Source organism: Sturnus vulgaris, chromosome 4, assembly GCF_052056855.1.
Source record: "Sturnus vulgaris isolate bStuVul1 chromosome 4, bStuVul1.hap1, whole genome shotgun sequence".
In the NCBI taxonomy this organism is placed as follows: domain Eukaryota; kingdom Metazoa; phylum Chordata; class Aves; order Passeriformes; family Sturnidae; genus Sturnus; species Sturnus vulgaris.
In genome coordinates this window covers 16616794-16637383 of record NC_142246.1, presented here as the reverse complement: position 1 = coordinate 16637383, position 20590 = coordinate 16616794, and the positions used below count along the sequence as shown (strand labels likewise).

Sequence of the window (20590 nt, the reverse complement as noted above, 5' to 3'; positions counted from 1 at the left end):
ACTGCACAACTGCACTGCAGCTATCTTAGCAGAGATAAATGTGTACAGAGTAAGATGTAAAACCACACCTGAGTTTTGCTTACTTTGCTTTATTAATCTGAAACAAATTAGATTAGAATAAGGCCTTTTAGCATTTTGTTTACTTCATTAAAGCTGTTTCACCTTCCAGGTAAAGAGAAAACCTTACTTTCTTCTACTAGTTCTATTTGAAGTAAGAATTTTAGATTCTGTACTGCAGTCTTCACTGTGCAGAGCTATGAACACCAACCAAGGCAGTGACAGATAAAACATGGCTGAGAAACTAACAGGATTTTGTCTGTCTGTTTAGCCAGATTGATTCTTATTTGTTGCAAAGATACCCTAAGTAAAAAACAGACTTTATGTTATAGGAGGGTCAATACTTGTCCACACTGGCAAATGATACATTTTGGAGTCAGAGTTTATTCAGAAGAAGAATAGTAGCACATTACTGGAAGAGAATAATGGGGTCAGGAAATTAACTTTACTTATAAAGGTGGATCCTGAGTTTCACCAAAGGCTTGTTTGCCCTCGCCTCTGCAGTGCTAATAAACATTGCTGACTCAATGTTGAATGTATATATGATCCAATATGTACACAAAAATTTTAACTAGACTAAGTATTACATTTGGGGAATTTGTAAGTTAATTGTCTAGAGGCAAAAGTCAGTAACTAAGAAGAAAGGACTTATATTTTAAATTAAAGTTTTTTTTACTTTAAGAGTTTCATCAGCTGTCCATCACTGCCGCTACTGACAAATGAGGAAGAGACTATTGAAAAGGGAGGGATATGCTTCAGTTATATGTAGCTTTTGGTTATACTTTAGTTATACTTACAGTTATACTCCAGAGGGTGAGCACAATTACTGTTTTTAAAAATAAAAGTAAGATCACCAAATATTACAAAGTTACATGATCTTCATTGGTTTGAGATAGTCCTCTGGAGGTTTTTCAGCTAAACTACTTCAAGTTGTTTTTCTTTTACTTTCCCGCAGTGCCACATTGTAAAGCGTAATCATTTTTATTTTGCTATCCAACAGAACTGAACAACAGAATTAAAAAAGCACAAGTAGAACCATTGTTGTGTCAGCAGTGGTGTCTGATGTGTCCACAAATGTACAGAATTGGAAACCAAACTGTTTTTAACTATTAGCATAAAAAGACTTTAATTAGGGGGATTGTGATCTGCAAACAGATAAAAAAAGACTGGTAGTAGAAAGAAGAAACAGAAAACACAATGAAGATGTCTGTGCCATTAAATTTAGAATCACTGGTATTTGCTATTCATTAACAACTTGGGGGAAAAATATAAAGAGATTTAACAGATGTAGATAGTAACTCTTACAGAGTCCTGGAGGCACAGCTGGAATGATTGCAGCTGTGTGGAAATGGCTGTTCTTAGTTCTGAAGGAAAAGAAAACAATAGATAAAAGATGGCAGACTGATGAAAGTAGTGTCATATTTTTTGGACCTAAGTTCCCAAGATATTACAGTGCAGTAGCAATATAAATCTTCTTTGGTGTTTATTCTGTGGTTGACCAGCATTACAAAAGAAAAAGTGTATTTATTAGCTTTTGTCTGATACAGTATGTACAAACAGACTCCTAGTTGTGTTCAAGTATTTTGTGTTCATCTTATAAGCATAGTTGTTGGTTAATAGGGCTTAGATCACCCTCCTCAAATATTTGTGACATATTTGTTTCTATATTAAAGGTTATTATGAAGTAGAATATATTTTCTTGTACTCTGTGTGTAGGAGTTTTTGTAGGAGATGTATTTTTTTTTTACTTACAATCTAGCCTTGAATGGGAGCAAGAGCACCTGTGTCCGTGTAAATGCAACTGCTGAGATAAAGAGTATGATTTCTTCCAGGTCTTAAACACCCTCATGAGGAGTCACAGTTTCTCAAGTGGTTCTCATTCCCCAGCAAGCTGGCCTTGAGCACAGGCAGCTAAAATTCCTGGCCTAGGGGAGACATTTGACAAATCATCAGAATTTGACAGTGCATCAGAAGCACCACATTAGGGACCTGACATTTTCCAAGTAGCCACCTTGAAACTTGCTTTGTCCAGTTTTCCTGTTTGCTCTCCTAACTGTTTGCTATCATATTGTGATCCAATCAGTTTATTTTAGAAGTTTTAAAAAAATATGCTGGCAAAGTTGGATGCATTTTTATTTTTATACATGCTCTTCCTGAGTCTGTAAAGGTAGGATTTAGATGCCAGGGATGTATTTACCTACTGTTAGTCTACATCCATAATATGCACTTTCACCAATGAAATAAAATATTACCTCTAAATATCCTAGAGAGTTTTGGTTGAAGGACAGCTGTACATTAAAAATGTAAAGGTTGTATAAAGGTTATGTAGTTCATGCCTGTGTAAACATTAAATATTTATGATTCATTAGTAGTTTGAGGTTTTTCCATCTTGAGTCTTACAGACTTAGCAGTATTTTAACCTTTTTTTGCTGTTTTTCTTAAGCAAAACCCAAATCTACACCACCTCTCCTTTTTTCATCATCCTAGAGATAATGATTTTAAAAATTTAAATTCTAATGCTAGGTTGAAGTGTTAAGATTTAAGGATATTAGTAATTTTGCCCAAGGGCAAAAGGCTGATTTTAACAGAGTAAGTATTAAAGATAGAAAAATCCTGTATCTAATAAGGGTGATCCATGACTTTGCTACATGTGAGCTACATGAGATAAGTATTGATATATGTTGGTATATGCAGTATTTGAGCTTCCTGAAGTATATTGCATGCTATATTTACATATAGCAACAGTGTCGGTTTAAAGGTTGACTTTCCTGTGTGTTAAGATTCAAACACTTGCACAGAACTGTTATTTAAATTGTAGAGTGAGAACTGGATAAACAATAAAAAGGCCTTCAGATGTGAACCAAGAAATTCCAAAGACAAAATCTCCTTTAAAAATAATGCACACAACCTTGAAAAGCTTTTCTTAATAGTAATTGTTCTCTTACTGCTGTTTTTATGTCATTATATTCATCAGCTCATAGTTCTGGAACAAAAATTATTTTCAGCATTTATTTTACTGCTGGGCAGTTGCTGGCTCAGGACACAAAATGAAAACAATAAGGTGAAAGTTAAACTCTCACTCAAAGTGTGGTCAAATTTGAACTAAAAAGAGTATATTGTATCAAATCATTGGGGTCATGGGCCAAGGATTGCTTCATAGGGAAATGTGCAACTGTGCCTGCGACCATGTGTCTCATTTAAATAAATTTATTCTTTGCAAAACAAAGCTTTTACTGTAAAATTTCATAGCTCTTGCTATAAAATGCCACAGATAGCCCTAAAACATTAGACATTCATGTGTGATGGTACCTGCCTTTTCCTCCTTTGCTCCAGGAAAGCTATATTGCAGAGATCATTGAGCAAATCATTAAGACTGTGGATAGGGATGCAGCTGGGGTCTGACTGCTGGATCTACCACTCTTGAGGATGTCTGTGACCCTCTTCCATAAGTGGGATAAAATTTGCCATCCTGTCAAATTTGGTCTGAGAATTTCTACTCACTTTTACTGCTTGTCAGCACAAAGCTTATTCTGAAATATACTGATTTAACCACCAGGAAGTTTAGAAATGCAGAAGTGAGCTGAACACTACTCCTTCATGCCTAGAGTATGGTAATTTTGTTTTCACTAGAGATTACCAGTTGCAGAGAGGCGGAGCTTGTTGTGACTGTTTCTTTACTTCTGTGTTTTGCATTTTTCAAGTGGTCTTTTGCTGCTATGTGTCCCTGAAGAACATAAAAACTACCTTAGTCTTTTGTCATCTTATCCTTTTATTCCTGACCTATGAACAACATAAGGAATAGTACCTTGGAAAAAAAACCAGTATCTTGAATTATTAAAAATATTTTTGAGAAAAATCTTGAGAAATATTTTTTTTTTTAAATTTAATTATCCACAGAGAATATTTTCCAATGCAGTCTATTGTATAGTGGGGTTTGGGATGGGGAGAAATTACTGTGTCTATCCAAATTGTTTAACTATTTTTACTTTTCTTCTCCGCTACCATAGAAAGATTTCTAGTTCTTAACTTAATACCACTGAGAACTTCTTTGGGGATCAATAATTCCCTCCGTTTGCCAAAAGAGAAACTCAGTTCAACAAATAAGGCAGCAAGTGTTCCTTAACCTTTATTGCAGTTGCATCCCCTTTCCCCCAAACAATTAAAAGTGAAAGAAAACAATCTTCTGGCAGTGAGGGAGCAAGACAGCCACTGCATTCTGTTGGCTTGTGACTCAGAGCAGATACTTCACGTATCTCTTTTGGCATGGAAGGAAAAATATACTAGACTTGAATTCACCAAGGGAATTTACCAGTTGGCTGAACACCATATAATATAAAATTAACTTATTCCTTCAGCTGGGATCCAGATCAGAAAATATAAGGAATATCTTTCAGAGGTACTAGTTCTGTATATCCTGTATACTTACGTTAAGAAGTGTAAATCAGAATTAATCATAAACCACGTTGAACATCCAGAGTAGGACTGCACTGTGTTGTTTTACTGTGGTGTTGCCTGTGAGCTCAGGGGCTGTGCATCTCACAGTGAGAAATGCTGCTGCTGCTTGACTGCTGCATCTCTTTGCACACACCTGGTATGACAGCAAGTTATGACTACTTCTTGTAATATCTTTGTGCTGTTTATGTCAGTTAAAACCCACTCAGGATTCATTTCCTTACTTGCATGGTCTGTCACCATTAGTCTGGCTTCTGTCCTCCTGAACCTGCACAGCATTGCCAGTCTTAGGCTACAGCCATGAGATCAATACCCAAAAGTGAAATGAGCGCTGCTTGCAAGGTATTTTGAGGACAAAAGCTCTGATTTTTGTTTGTTTGGGGTTTTTTGGTCAACTTTTATTTCGTCTGATTTAAGATTATCCTTGAAAGCTCACAGAGTATCAAGATAAGCACCAAAGCAAGCACAGAAGTGACAACATGCTAGGGACAGGGCAACAAACTGCCAGAACTGTTCAAGCAGCCTCAGAACAGCCTAATCATTCTCAGCGTGCTTCAGTGAAAGACAGCATGTGCAGCTGTCCTATTAGCAAAAATTAAGTTTGAGAATATACATTACCCAAAGCAAACACCAGTTGCAGTGAGGGAATGGGCTGAAGTCTGGGCACACTCCTGGGGTACCTCAACTGAAATTCCTGCCAGCTTCTGAAAGTGAAGGGATGCTCAAGTTTATTTGCTTTTGAGGGATAAACAAGACATAATGTTTTTAAATAATTCATATTATTTTCAGAAGAGGTTGTTAATGAAATGCTAAGGCTATGGTTGGCATGTCATTATAGAATGTTGTTCGTCAGTAATTGAATACCTAAAAACTAGTTACTAAACTTTTTCTGTATAACTCTTTTGCCTAATTAGAATGAGTCCAGAAAAGAGCAACGTGATTGGAAGCTATGGAAATTGCTTCTGAGGAGATTAAAAGAATTAAAATTCATAGCCTGGTGTGCAGATGATTATGGGGGGGAATGATTCCTCAAGTATTAATGACAGTAAAAATATTATTTATGTTAAAATGGCTGAGAATGAAAGTCCAGCCAGTTCCTAATCATGTTTGTTTATCAGGAGGAAGACGTGAAGGCATCTTGTTTATGGAATTTGGGTTTTGCCATGTGCATGTCAAGAAGGATGTGAAACTTAATTTCTCGTGATCCATAAATTCGCTGTACATAATGGAATATTTTTCTATCTGAGCTATAAGCATGGATTGTATAGAAGGTGTGCTAAACCCTGCAAAGCTACTTACGAAAATTTTGATCCCTGCAGCAGCATAGCACAATCAGAAGTGCTATCTGAAGTTTTGTTGAAGCTTCAAGATTGCATATTTCTGTATTTTATTGCTTCCCTCATTTCAGCATCTACAGGAACCTCATGATGCTGTGCTTAGTTGGGCATTTTAATGATTCCTCAGGGAATATCTGCAACCTTCCTTTAACTTACTTAAGTGATAAGTCATTGCTCCTTTCAGGGTTTGTTTTTATCCTAAATCTGCTTTCTGGTTTGCCAGAACAGCAAAATTGCTGTAGCAGAAAAATTTCCACTGCATTTTATGGATCCTCAAATATCATTGTAGGTTCTCACATTGGAATAGGGCTGTGAGCCACTGTGTTAGGTGCTGAAAAACATCAAGGTATGCCATGTCTTTCAGCCCCTTCCCCATAAGATTTTTTTTACTCTCTCTCTTTTGTGAAATAATGGGAGTCCAGCTCACAAAAGCTTTAAATTTCCTGAACTGTTAGTACTCTGCCTAACTTAGACTTTTAATGGCAGAATTATTTTAATGGCCTCTGAGATTGTCAGAGTGAAAGCTCTTAATGAAAATAAATTTTTTAAAAAACTAAAAAGAGGGAATAAAAAAGAAAAGCTCCTTTACCTTTCCATATGGATATTATATGCATGTATACCCCTGTATTCTCATCCATTTCTTTTTCTTTCTACTCCTACCATTTATCAGAAGTAAACCTCTTTATCAGAAGTCACCTATATGTAGGTGAATTTCAGGCCCTACACTGAAGAAAAGAAAAAATCTTTAGAGTCCATCTTACAAGCCACTGCAGAAGGCAAGGATAATCCAGGTTCTTGTTAATAGATCCCTTGGGATTTATTAGAGTGAAACAAAATAGAATATATGTATTTATAAATAAATGTATGTAGGGATAATTTTAGAATAATTTGGCTGCAGTGGAAAGCAGCTACGTAGCCATTTTGGTTATTATCTTTAATAATATGAAATCTTAAAAATAAAATTTAAGAAAATGTAGATGGGAAAAGAAAGAAAGGATAGAACGTAGGCAGATGTTACCACATGTGGATCTGTGAATGATATTTGATTGTTGCAATTTTTGATGTCTATTGGTTAAAGCGATGGTCCAAGTCTTGATGCATTGGGAGTGAAGGAAGCTGACAAAACACAAATTTCAGTGGGTTGATGTACACTCAGGGTCGGGTGGGAATGTTTTGCACTGTGTGATGTAACACTGTGGATCACGGGGCACTTCAGGAGTCACTGATGGTTTATGACATCTGTCACTTCAGTGAGGCTGAGCCAGCCAGTCAGAGACTGTGCCCCATCAGAAGGGCTGAACACCCTCAGGTCTGTTAATGTCCTGGTACTTCCCTGGAAAGGAGTTTTCACTTCTGAGTCATTTGTGAAAGGGAGGACACCAACATGATAAAAAGCATTATCTCCACTATCTTCTTCTCATTGACCTCTTCTCATATCTGGCTCAAAACTCGGCTTTTTGCTGAACAAAAGTCAGTGTGTCATGGCCATCGTCCAGTGGTGGCACCCACTCTGCACCTGGGTGGTTACTTTGCATATGGTCAGCAAAGCACTCTGCTCTTTTGGCAAAAGGTCAATAGTTTTGAGTCATTAACCATTAATATTCCAGTCTCTCACAAGGTAATATGGACTAATTCTGAATACTGCATAATTTGGAATGGTAACCACAGGTTGCACATCTGTAGTCGAATCTGTCTATATTTCATATGTAGTACAAGTCTAATTATATAGAGCTAAGGGCTCAAATCAGGATTACAATGGTTTCTCTAATGCGCTGCAAACATGTAATAGCTCATCTTTGCAGGACAAATATACTCATTTTTTAACAAGTACATCAAATGTAGAAATATGTCAGCCTCTTTAGCCTTCATTTATAACACTTTCTGGTTGCTATGGTGAAATACAGTGCTTCACCTTTGGAAAAGCCAAGGAGAGAAATAGAACATTTATTGTTCATTGGTTATTTTATGTCAGAGAAAGGTGCAATACAAAAAAAGAGCTGTACAATAGTAATGCTCTTATGATGGTGGTTAATAATACATTTATTTTTTCCTTTGGTTTAGTTGCTAACCATTCAATGAACCACAGAGAGCCAGAAACACCTGTTTTGAAACAGAGATGTTGCAAAGGATAGGTTGATGATTTTAAATTGATAGATGGGTTGGAGGTTTGGATGATGAATACTCCTGTTTGTTACTACAATATTAGCTTTTATTACTGGCATACATGGTTCATTTATTTTCTCATTCATCACCACAGAAAACACCTTCCCTTTCTTTAGAAACTCATTTGAGGTCATCTAACTGCACAGCCCATAAATACATGGCTTCCTAGATGTATGGGCAGGCGTGAATGGATACAGTCAAAATTTGGCTAATAGAAAATGACTGAATATGGAGGTGTGAATGCTGCTACTCTGTTCCATAATTTCTACCATCTTGATCTGTTGGCCTCTCAGCAGTTTTTTATTTGCATGAATAAAGTCATTGATAATGGCATCCTCTTGCTTCAATTCATAATTACAAAAATACTAGTGAAAGAAGAAACTCAGCAAGTCAGACATTACCATATTTGTTCCAAATGTGAAAAGACTGAAGAAGACAAGGGTTGTACAGGGAAAAAAATTGTGTTTTCTTTTAGGCAGGAAAAACATATCTTAGAGGAAGGTAGGTCTCTACAGCTAACAAATTAGTTGGGTGTGTTTGGCCCTTAGTAGTTCTATTATACTGCACTTCTCCAGTGTAGATATGCATTTGTGCTTACAAATTTGGTCGTGGTCATTCCTGCTGCAGCAATTATGATTTAATATTAAAAACAACAAAAACAACCCAGGTCTGTAGGATGAAGACACAGTTGCATAATTTAGAGGTAATTTCATTTGGCAAACAAGCCAGTGGGCTTTGCAGTAAAACAAACCAGAATTTGATTACTGACTATTACTGAGTGTAATTTAACCTCATTTAGGAAACATATAGCTGCTCTGTAATCCTTTGCTAAAGCTTAATAAATTAAAATGCTACTGTTGCACATATGGGCATTCAGTTTAATTTACAAACCACTTGTACACTAAGTATGCATACACTTGTACACTAAGTTATGCAAATTTGTATAACATGCTTTATCAATTAGATTTTTTTGACAAATAAATCCACCTGTGTTATGTTATGAAGGGAATTAGCAATGGTTTTCTTGTGGGATTCCTTTCAGCTTCTGTTTTTAGATCAGTAATGGCAGCAGTCCTTTGATATAGATCAAAGCAAGAACAAAAACTTAGAAGCAAGTGAGAGTCATAAGGTGAAAATGAAGAGAGGAAAAAAGAAATGAAATCCCATGCCATAGCATAAAACCTTTATACAACTACAAATACAATATTATATTAGTGTAATTTACTTCTAAGTATGAGACCCAACCTTTAGAAGCTTGGATATCATGTTTTCTTCCTTGATTACAAACCAGTGAAATTTATCTTGCCTGTACAGATGTTGAATTTTCCCTTTCTCAGCCTGTATTCACTTAAAGTCATTAAAGATCTAGGGTACTTAGTGTAAATATTAAAGATGATATATGAAGCCTGACAAATTTAATCTTGTGTAATTACACTCTACCTTGCTCTTCTAGCTAGCAAAATTTTTCCTGTAATTCTGTCTGGATAAGTAATCTGCTAGTGCAATATTGGACTCTTGAGCAGCTGCAGTGCTGCTGAGATAAACAGTGTGATTCCATACATTAGCTTCATTTTTCTAAACATTTTATGAAAGTTACATGATGTTATGTGATTAGCTGTAGCAGCCTACAAAGGAGGTGTAGAGAATAATTCCTAAAAAGATACGTGTAAAATAATTTCTTCTCCTGGTTCTTGATTTGCTTTTAGTGGACATTGTTTTCTTCTGCAGATCAAAGATAGAAACTTTTCTGTGTAGAAAACTGCAGTTTATTACCTGTGAGTGAATTTCTTACTGGCTAACTAATAGGAGGATTAATTCATTATCCACCAGATACTTTTCCTAATAAGCTCAGATTCGCCATGAACAAAAAGCTGAAGATTTACCGTTTATCTGACCTGCTTGTAGGTGCCCTTTCTGTGTTTATTTGACTATTTCATTCTCTTCTGGCTGTCTAACATGTCCCTCTGGAAGAAGAGAGCACAGAAAGAAGGGCAGCTAATTAATACTTCCAAATTTTGTTTCTATTTCTAACTCATCTGCAGTTTCCCTTTTCAGATACATTGGGGGAAAATATCAAATAGAGTCTAATGAACTATTACTTGCAGCCAATTAAGACACACACACATACACACACAAATTAATTGCAATGCTGTGCAGATTCTAACCCCTAGGAAGGCAGTAAAATTCAAGTAAATTATGAATAGTAATGTATACTTGCCTTGAAAACTGTTTGGTTTTGGTCAGCGCCCTTGTACATTAGACAACAGCAAATCCAGAATATCTGCACAGAAATGAAAATAATTATCGGTGTAAAGAGAAAAGTCTGAAGAGACTGATACTGTTTACAAGCAGATGTTAAAAATAAAATATAGTGAAAAGACATTAAACACTCCAGAGATCAGGTAGGTTCTCTATAAGAGCCAGAAGAAATTTAAAAAGAAGAAAAGTTTATAACTTCCAGTAAAAATTTATTGTAAACATTATAATGCAGGTTATTTCAGAGAATTATGGAATTAAGAGAAAATGCATGTCATTTTACTGTGCTAATTGTAATGACAGATATAATCCAAAACCTAGTGCTGACTGGGATAAGTAGAAAAGAAGTGTGATAATACCAGATAATTTTGAAAGGACTGGGTAACCATACTAAGTCGTAGGGAAATTTTATATACTTATATGCTAGTAATTGAATTCTTATTTAGCTATTATTTAAGTATTTCTAGAATTTAAAATTGTTTTATTCCTTAGTTGTTCAATTCTTAGCTTCCTGTTGTTATTCTTCAGCACTTGCTACTTCTTTTCATGTATTAAATTAGATGGAATTGTTTGTTTTTAAATGGTGGATTTTCTCTGTTCATACTCAACTTTGAAATTAATGAAATTTAATTTCCTGTATCTAAGCTTTATAAATAATATTTCTGAGTGGTTTTTTTTAATTCTTAGGGAAAATTGATGGTATTGTACAAGCATACAGCAATCAGTTGTAAAATGTACTTAGTGCATAATACACTGTCCTATTTAAGGTGTCCTTTTTATATTATTTGCATTACATGCATAAATGATTCTACTTAAAATGGTTAGAGTAGCCAGTAATTAGCCAGTAAGTAGTTGGGATTGTTTGTGGAAAAAATGTTAGGACTCCAAAATTGGATCATTCTTGTAAATATTACTAATAAAGACAAATCTACTCTGTCCAGTTCAAAACTCACTTGGGATCTATGCTTCCAGGTAATGTATGTCTCCTACAGTACTCAGCACAGGTTGTTCTTGAATATTTACTTAGGAGAGAAAAATTTGTACTTGTTTCTATGCAGAGGTCCTGAGTTCCAGCCAAAGCTCTCTGCTCAGCCAGGCCAATTGGCTTTTCCCCTGGCTCATCTTTTAGCACATTAAGGAGCATCCTACTCCTGTAACTGTAATATTGCCTCCTCAGGGCCCTTCCAGCCTCCCTGCACTCCTGTCTGTCCAGAAGCCCAAGGTGGCCTTTCTGCTGAGAAAACCCCTCCAGAGTTTTCTGAGAATTGAAAGCCCCCATTTCACACTTGCTGTCCCTGAGGTGGCCTGAGAGCACCCCATTGCTGAGCAGGTCCAGTGGGACATCTCCCTGTGGACACACACATTCAGAGAGCTAGGGAATTACAGCTTGGAAATCCTTTTCAGGCCTGGATTCCTCCTGACTCTCAGGTCCATTCCCAAGCTGACAAGCTGATTACAGCTTCAGTTAGGGAGGAAATCTCCCAGGGTGATAATATGGTGAAAAACAGAGTGGAATTCATAATAAAAATTAACACCTAGTGTCTTTCTCTTGGGATATATCCTGAAACCTCTGTCCCAAGAATGTTTTTCCTAATTGTCCAATGAATTACTGTCCTGTCCTAGCTGCACGTAACACACTTTAAGTACAGGCTGTCCAGACAATAAAGTTGGCCTTTTTTCCCAAAGAAGTCTTTGTGTGCTCCTGTCCTTTCTCTCTCTTTGCAGCACAGTAATCCCATCTCCCCTCACTGGCTTCCTCATCAGCTGTGTCAGGAACTTATCTGCCACACACCCAGAACCTTCTAGACTGCCTGCTTGCTGCTGTATTTCCAGAAGACACTTGGCAAAAGTCCCCCATGAGAACACGATACTTCTCCCAGCTATTTACAGAACATTTTGTGTGCCTCTTCATCCTGATTAGGTGGTCTGTAGCAGACTCCCACCATGGTATCTGCCCTCCTGGCCTTTCCTGTGATTCTTACCCATACACTCCACCCTGTTGTCACCAGCATTAAACTTTAGACAATCAAGACTCTCCCTTACATACAGGGCTGCCCCACTGCATCTCCTTCCTTGTCTGCTTCAAATCTTAATGGAGAGGAATTTAGGGAGAGTGGAAGGTACCATGTTTAGATAGGATAGCTTCATAACAAATTCTAGTATTTTTTTTCCCTCCATGCAACCTAGTGAAGAATCACAAGGAAGTTTGTACAAACTTAAATGTATTGCTCAATCACCGCCAGAATGCCTTGCAGTCAAAAATGAAAGCTGGATTTAGGGAAAGAGAGCAAGCCAGGACAGTGCTTCGATATTATGTCATCCCTAGTTTCATTTTTTTTCAATTTTATGTAAAAAATGGTGTTTTCTTTTGTATCCAGGGAGGGATACATTATGGGAAAATTCTTTTCTTTCAACAGCTTTTAAAATTTGTTTGCACTGTCAATATAGGCACCGCAGAAGAATGTGTCAGATAAGTATTTGTTTTCAAATTATTGAACAAAATAAGAAGTGTGTGAGAGAAATTACAATGGAGTTTGAATTTAGAAGGATAAGCATACAAAGTTATTATTCATATAACAGAATGTTATTATCTCTTTATTCAAGATCAATTTAATTTTCAAATCTTTTGGGGCATAGAATTTTTTATTGAACTTCTTCCAGAAGAATTCACATCTCTAAGTAAAATTGATGTTTTAATCTGTTGCATGGCATATTGCAGGAAAGATTTAATGCATCACTTCCTTCTTCTTTCCACATAGTTTCTTATCCTTGCTGCTTTACTTTCTAGGGTTAAGGCTTGGAGTCTCACAAATTCAGTGTATGATTCCCCTAATAGAGAACTATCATAAGAAACAACAGGAAATGTCCATTTCTTTTCTTAAGGAGGTATTCCCTGAAATCAGTAATCAGTTACATTAATTCAAGTGTATGTTCTCAGCTTGTTTGTTTTTTGTTTTGTTTTTTTTTTAATTTAAGCATTCTTCTGTAACTCATTTGCTGTGCAGGTAGAATTGGCCCCTAAAAGTCGTTAAGTTCATAATCTTTCTCCCTTTCATCTTTTTAAAGAGGTACAGGCCTTTCTTCTTGTGTGAAAGCAGAAAACAAAACCTTGACTGTGTCTAGGACCACTTCTTGGTGGTGGCATTTTACAAATGGGTTGGCACTTCAGTGGGGGGGTAGAAGGGCCTCTGCTCCCAAGGCTGGGCAGCTCAAGAATATAAAGTATCTTGAACCTACTGCATGAAAGGAGAATGTGGAATGACAGATTTCTCCATTTTAATAATTTCCCTGAGACCACTTATTAAATTATATTTAATACTTGCTATAGCGTGAATGTGGCATTATATTAGGATTATTGTTTCTGTAATATTGTAAACATTTATTTATGCTTCATCATTGAAGAAAAAGAACACAAATTTGAGAAAAAGAAAAGTCTAAGTAGGAATAACCTCAAGGAAAAAATAGAAGCCAGAGGTGAGAATGAGGTCAAGATTAACATGTTAGAGCCTTAAAAGGAGAAGATGAAATGGAATACTTAGAAATTGTATTGAAGAAGTTAACAGGAAAATTGAATCAATTATATGGAATATGATGTAAAAAGTAATGACATATTTGGAATTGTAAATGTGGGATAGTGGATTTGATTTGATTTCTTTTTACTGTGCTTTCCTCTTAAGACACTGGTTTAGCTTTACAGGTTAATGGGGAAGTGAACTCACACTCAGATTGAGAGCATACGTAAATAATACAGAACTCACAACATTCTAATATTAAATACCCAGAAGTGTAAAATCAAAGAAAATTCTTGCTTTTATATAGACTAGATATAACCTAAAATTAACTGAAGTACACACATGCATTTTTGAATGAATAAAAACATGTAGATTCTAGAGTTCTGCTTATATTGTCCTTCAATGCATACAGCCTTCAAAGAAAAAAAAAAAGCTGATAATAAATTGTAGATTACATTTTTCTTTCTCTACATGGTAGCCCATGAACAATAGATTGTTAATGCTACAACTTATTATGCTAATTTAAAATTATAATCACTTTCTGAACGAAAATAGAAGTACCCGAACTTTTTAGATAGTTAGCAAATTTTTTTCTAGTCGAAAGAGCTTAGCAACCCAAGTAGTTGATACCAGACATCATTTGTGTAATTCTTTTTAGTGCTAGACCATGTGTTTTAATTAATATAACTGTCTAAATAATTTTTTTCTGAGGCTTCCCTTTACTTTATTGTTGTGCCTTGTATAGCAATGGACAAGATTTATTTAAATTTTTAGGATGGGCCCAAGGGTAAACATTTAGGCATAACCTTATATTGGTTATGCATATGCTGCATAAATATTCTTCAGAAGATATTCTTCACACTGGGTATCCTCTTGGTAATCACATTAATAAACAGGACAATTAGTTTTATACAGACTGTCTAATAAATCAGCTGGGATTCTTTTTCCCCTGATGTGTAGCCTAGGCAAGATCTTCCCAGGAAAATGCCTAATACCCATTGATGCATATCAGAGTTTGGGGTTCAGCACTTCTAGGTTTATGTCCTGAGGCAGAAAAGCAGTGTTTTGTTTCTTAATCAATAAAGAATACATTCTTCCTGGTTATGGGTCAGGGGTTTGTCTCCTTGACAGCGCTGTATTTTGCTAGCTGGAGGCACTGATCATGCTGATGTGTATTTCTTTAATTTCTAGTCTCACTTTCAGTGAAGATTTAATTAGACTCTGGTGATGCTTAAGAAGAGGAAGGGACAGCGTTTCTCTGATCATTGTTCTTTGTAATGCAGAGGGCGGTACTTTTCTAACATGCAGCATTTAGCACGTGAAAACAGATGTCTGCCTTTAGCAAACTGTCATTTCTCAAACTTAACAAAAATTGTGCTAAGAGAAGCTGGGGAGAGGCGGTGAAGCTGGGGAGAATTGCAGCGTCTGGGTCTGGGAGCGCTGGAGCACTGAGTGCTGATAGCAGCGTGCTCCCTAGTGCAAGTTTCCAGAGAGCTTTCCTTCTTGGCACTGACACAGCCAAGTCTCTGCTCTGACACAGATGTTCCTCCAGCAGCTCCACGGATACAATGTCATACCCAGAGGTTCGTGGTCCACCTCAGCCTTCTAGGAGGACTCGCTACTGATGAAATCAAATGCTTAGAGAAGCATGAGATGCGAGGCTTTATCTAATATTTTATCTCAGCTAGAGTGGCTGCTGAACTGCCACTGCTTGGTATAGTGGTGCTTTACACCACTGCACATTTCTTCAAAGCAAACTCTTGGTAAAATCCTCTGATTTCTCTCTGATTGCAAAGCGGTGTGAAGACTGGAATGATTTGCCTGTTGGAAGAATGTTGACTCTCGAGTGGGAGTCGGAGGGACTACAAACAGTGGGTATTGTTGTGATTATATTTGCATCTCTGAAGCTGCTTCATTTGCTGGGACTGATTGATTTTTCAGAAGGTAAAGTGATCACTCACGGTTTGTGCTGTTTGTAGGTTTGGTGTCTGATCTGCTAAAATAGAGAGCATCAGCTATGAAAGCTGTCAAATGAAATAAATGGAAGTAACAGACTAAAAACCCTGGTTCACTTCTGTTGATTTTACTTTGTTATTGAAAACAGAAGTAGATGCTAGCATAAGATTTTTATTTTACAATGAATTTACAACTGTGAGAGGATGTTCATTAAAAGAAGATTAAAATAGTGAACATAACACCTGTCAGTTGCCTTTGAAAGCTGTTCAGTGCTACTGAACTTGATAGATTTTAGTTCAGTTCATATTTACAAAATGCTTTGCTCTTCTGATTTATGATGCAATTAGAATTTTCTTCTGTATAAGTATCTGTGTTTTAAAAGTCTGTTTCATAGTTAAATGCAATACACTGTTATTACAGGATGAGCTTTAAGATCAAGCCTGATCGACATCTTTAAAAAAAAGGCATAGATGCCAATATTAAACGTGTGTATTTAAAATATATATCACTAATATATGTTTTAAAATTCCTGTTGCTTGCTCCGAGTCTTGTCTGCTCTCTACTTTATGGGTCATATCATTTCATCTACTCCCAAAGAGGGCTTCACAGTAATTTATTAGGACTTTTATTTCTATACAAAGTGTGGAGTTTTTTCACATTTTATAGAAATAATCTATTTCAGGCCAGTTATGGCAGAGATTTTTTGCTGTCAACTTTTCAAGTTTTTAACAAAATGTCCACTCAGTCACTGAAGCCCTTGCTCAAAAAATACTTGCTTTTGTCATTATGTTTGCTCATGTCAGTCCAAACCAATCCTTTTTCCTGGGTAACTGCTTTCAGTCAGAATTACACAGCCAAAGGGAGCACTCCAGTTTTCTGAAACATTAACTTTTCATCATAGAATAGGATCTTTGATGGATGTAGATTCACATAATCACCTCATAAAATTGTTCAGAGTGCTGATAAAATTTGAAATCTTTAACACTTATATAGTTACTGAACTACTGAAATAAATCATATTTCAAACTATGTGGTGAGAATATATATTTGCTTTGTTACTATATAATGTATTGGTTATGGAATTACGTTTTCAATTTTAAGCAATGGGCAACTTACCCCTCAAAGCAGTGCTCACTTGTGGGTTTTTCAATACTCTGGATGTGTAACCTTTATGACATGTAAAAAATGATCGTGCTTATGGATTAGCTTCAGCTTTATTACATATGGTAACAAATAGGGGAAAAAAAGATTGAAATGCAATATTGCTTTTTTTAGCATATGTAGAGTTATGTCCTTTTCCTGATTTCTCACTGGTATTACTGTTAAGTTTGTGGAAAAAGGTTTCATGTGATTTCAGCTCTATTAAGTCACTTAAAAAAAATCCTTCTGGTACAAATTACACTGATTTTAATAATAATAATAAGTTCAAGATGAAGTACAATTGAAGATCAATTGTAGTACACCTTTTTTTCCTAATGCACCCTTTAGTGTCATGACATTTCCTCACATTATATTAATTTCACTCAAAAGTACCTAGCAGCATAAACCAATCCCCAAATGTAAAAAATTAAACTTTTTAAGGTACAGTTGATTTATTCATAATTGCAGTGTGAGTAACTCCAGTGACTTGAGGGATTTCCAGTTCCCCTGAGGCTGATCTGTGCTAATCAACCCTTCCATGTTTGGGTACCATCACTACATTAAACAAGAATTTGCCCCAAATGGTTAAGGAATATTTTACAGTGTATTCAGAAATAGTGATTTGTTGTTCACCTGCTGAATGCAAGGAAAGGTTTTCTGTTCATATCCATGGAGGAGCACATTTAAAATGCCAGCATTGATCTGGAAACCAAAATAAGCAATGAATCCTCCCCATCTACTACATGCAGATGGGTCACGGGTCATATGCTGAAACAAATCTGTTCCCATAATTAGGCTTTATGATTCCTTAGCATGCTTGTCTTAACATCCCTGCTACATTGACTTATACTGCAAATATCACTGAAAGAAATGACAGCATGCCTAATGTTTGCTATTACAGGGCAGAGAAGACAAAAGATAAATCCTTAGTTGCTAACTTGCTGCAACTCCAGTGATTTTAGTGCAGTTATGGTGAAGAAGAGCCTTACTTGCCCTTCATGAGAAAACAGGTGAACCCAGTCAATCTTCTTAGTTTTACTGAATAGCCTGAATCACAGAATTAGCTAGGTTGGAAAAGACCTTTGACATCATCGAGCCTAAGCTGTATTACTACAGTGTTCAACAATTGGCAGGACAGAGAGAAACCTGATTTTATCCTGTGTCCCAAGCTGGGGACTATGTTATTCTGATTCATCCATTCTCCACTTTAAAATAAGTAGAAAACAGACCAGAATGAAGATAAAGCTAGCTTCGCTGGAGCCAGCAAGCTATTTCAGTTAAAAGAACAGAATTGAATCAATACAACTTTTACTAGGAGAGATTGAAACTCCCCTTTCCCTCTCCTTCCATTACTTTGAAAGTGGCTTGACACTGACCATTATCTTCCCTCCAGCTTCCTTGCCTGGAGCTTTTTCTGCTGGGCTGCTTCACTCCAAAGCTTTTGTTTTGTTACTCAGGCTGGAAGGGGAGGAGAGGAGGGAAATCAAACTGAAGCAATGGATCAGAACAGTAAAAGAAGGCCAGGTTTACAGGGAATTCATCCACCAGAAACTTGGAGGGGAAAGAAGACAAAATTAAGGATTCACTTTGCATTTCTGTGTCCAGAACAGCTGTCAAGTAGCAGCTATGCAGAGAGATTATCTAAATATGTGTGAGCAACTTTTTAAAAATCAGAGAACTGCATAAATCAAAGTCTGAAAGGACAAACTCTATGTCTTTTCCTACCTCATTCGCTGATTGTATCTTGAAATATAACATCTTCTACAAAAATGTTTTTCTTCTATTTGTGAATAGGATCACCCATTGTTGCAATCTATTTTAGACTCTCTTACTCCTTTCTTATTCCATACACTAGTCTCTAATAGTCTACAGAGCTTGTTGTTATCTTTCAAATGCTTATTCAGATGTAAATGTCATGTTTGGCATGTGACTGTCCTATGAACTCCATGTCTTTTGGTTAGTAGGACTCACTGGTGTTTGTATTCTTTAAACTCAATAGGCCATCAAGGGTAGGTAAGAATATTTGATCCTTAGTTTCTCCTACTGTGATGCAAAAGAAAAGACCAGTTCACTTGCAGTTATCTATAAACATACTTGGCTGCAAATTCAGTTTTGTAAGTAAGTAATTTGTTACTTTAGCTACAAATTGGAAATTGATTCAAGGGGTAAGTAGAGGTAGTTTTCTGTGTTAGGATATATCTGATTTATGCAGAAAGTTTTTTTTCTATCTAATCTAATCCGGATGGACAGAAGTCACCTCCAGTCCAAACGTCATGTTAGTGAGTTTATCTGTTCTGTCACACAAACTGCTAAAATGTGGCCTCTTTCGTAATTCAGATACTTAAAAGCATGGAGAGGTTGTACGGTCTGTCTGCAGCCATCTGTGTTAACATGTTGTTAGTTACCCTTACAGCTTAGCAAAACCAGTAAGGTTTAAAATATTGTCTCAAGTGCAGTATGACTGACCCTTATGATATGGGGAAGGACATGCTGCTGAGAAATTCTCTATTGCATCATATTTACTAAGAAAAAGAACACCAAAAAGCATGGGAGTCTTCTCCTTCTCTGAATGTGGCTGACAGGAATGATCCTAATTTGAATGTCCTCTCCATCCACTGAAAGCTGTGTTACAAATCCAGCTTCCAACAGACTCTTCTATGCTGCTCCCTCTCCTGTATTACTTCTCTCAGCCAAATGGAGTGCAATGTAGCATGGTTCCACAGATTAAACAGAAAGACAAAAATATGCCATGCAGCAGTTCCTGTCCCCTTGCCTTTTCTCAGCAGCTGCTTATAACACCTTTTCTCAGAAACATGTTCAGTTAACACGTGGTGAAATGACCACCTCCTACTTGTCTATTTTCTTCTCCAGACAATGCAGAATTGACAGAACTACTTTATTCTGAGTAACCCAACCCTCCTTGTAAACTTTGACAGACATTCTGGATTCAAGGTCTCTAAAGGAGAGTCAGTCTGTAGAAGTATCTATAGATAACACAGCAGAGAAGAGTTACTTCAGAAGACCAGATGTGAAACTACATTCAGTTGCTGCTTTCAATCCAGCCTTGATCCAAATAGATGTAAAAACTGAGGTGTGAATTTCAATATGCTCATTTATACATTTCTGTATGCTTATGTTGAATGCAAGACAGGCTGTGAAGCTTACTGAAACTTGTGACCATCATAATACCCAGCCTCAGGGTAGTTGATGATGTCCTATTTACTCTTCACCTATCCTCAAAAGGTAGGCTCCTCCAGGCTTGGGAGAATGGTTATGTTTGGAAAACAATGTCTTGATTTACTTTAACAATATTATATTGAAAGTGAAATTCTTACTTTGTTTCACTTTCCTTTTAGTTTAGAAGTTTTTCTGCCTGAACCTAATGATATGATGCACAAGTGACATAAAAATGTAAAATAATGTGCTTGGTAAAGAACAGCAAAAATCATTCTTTCATGTAAAAATTAGAGAAATCAAGCTTTTATCAAAATAGGAATAAAATGGGACAATTTATGTAAAAGTTTTGAGGAAGGCCCTGTTGGTTTATGAAGATATTTTCATCAACTGCTTTCCATGCACTTCTTCAGGGAATTTTAACATCCAGATCAACTAAATCACTGTGCATTAGGTGGCTTGAGATCCACATCAGTCTGAACTAAAAAATCTAGATGCTGTGTGAAAAATGGTGAGAAATATTTAAGAGCTGTTCCAAATATT

The 20590-nt window shown here is 36.4% G+C and overlaps 1 protein-coding gene across 10 annotated transcripts in view; it reads left to right on the top strand.

Annotated features, from left to right (window-relative positions):
• The window catches only part of KCNIP4 (potassium voltage-gated channel interacting protein 4), a 393854-nt gene that overhangs the window by 284758 nt on the left and 88506 nt on the right, over positions 1 to 20590 (top strand). Inside the window, exon 1 of one of the 10 annotated variants that reach the window (XM_014885157.2) lies at positions 14912 to 15721. The exons of 8 other annotated variants lie outside the window; for them this stretch is intronic. In XM_014885157.2, coding sequence (XP_014740643.1) covers positions 15610 to 15721 — 112 coding nt within the window. In that variant the 5' untranslated portion in view covers positions 14912 to 15609. Of the gene's footprint in view, positions 1 to 14911; positions 15722 to 20590 lie in introns of those variants that run through there. One more of the 10 variants, XM_088163221.1, reaches the window with a different exon arrangement.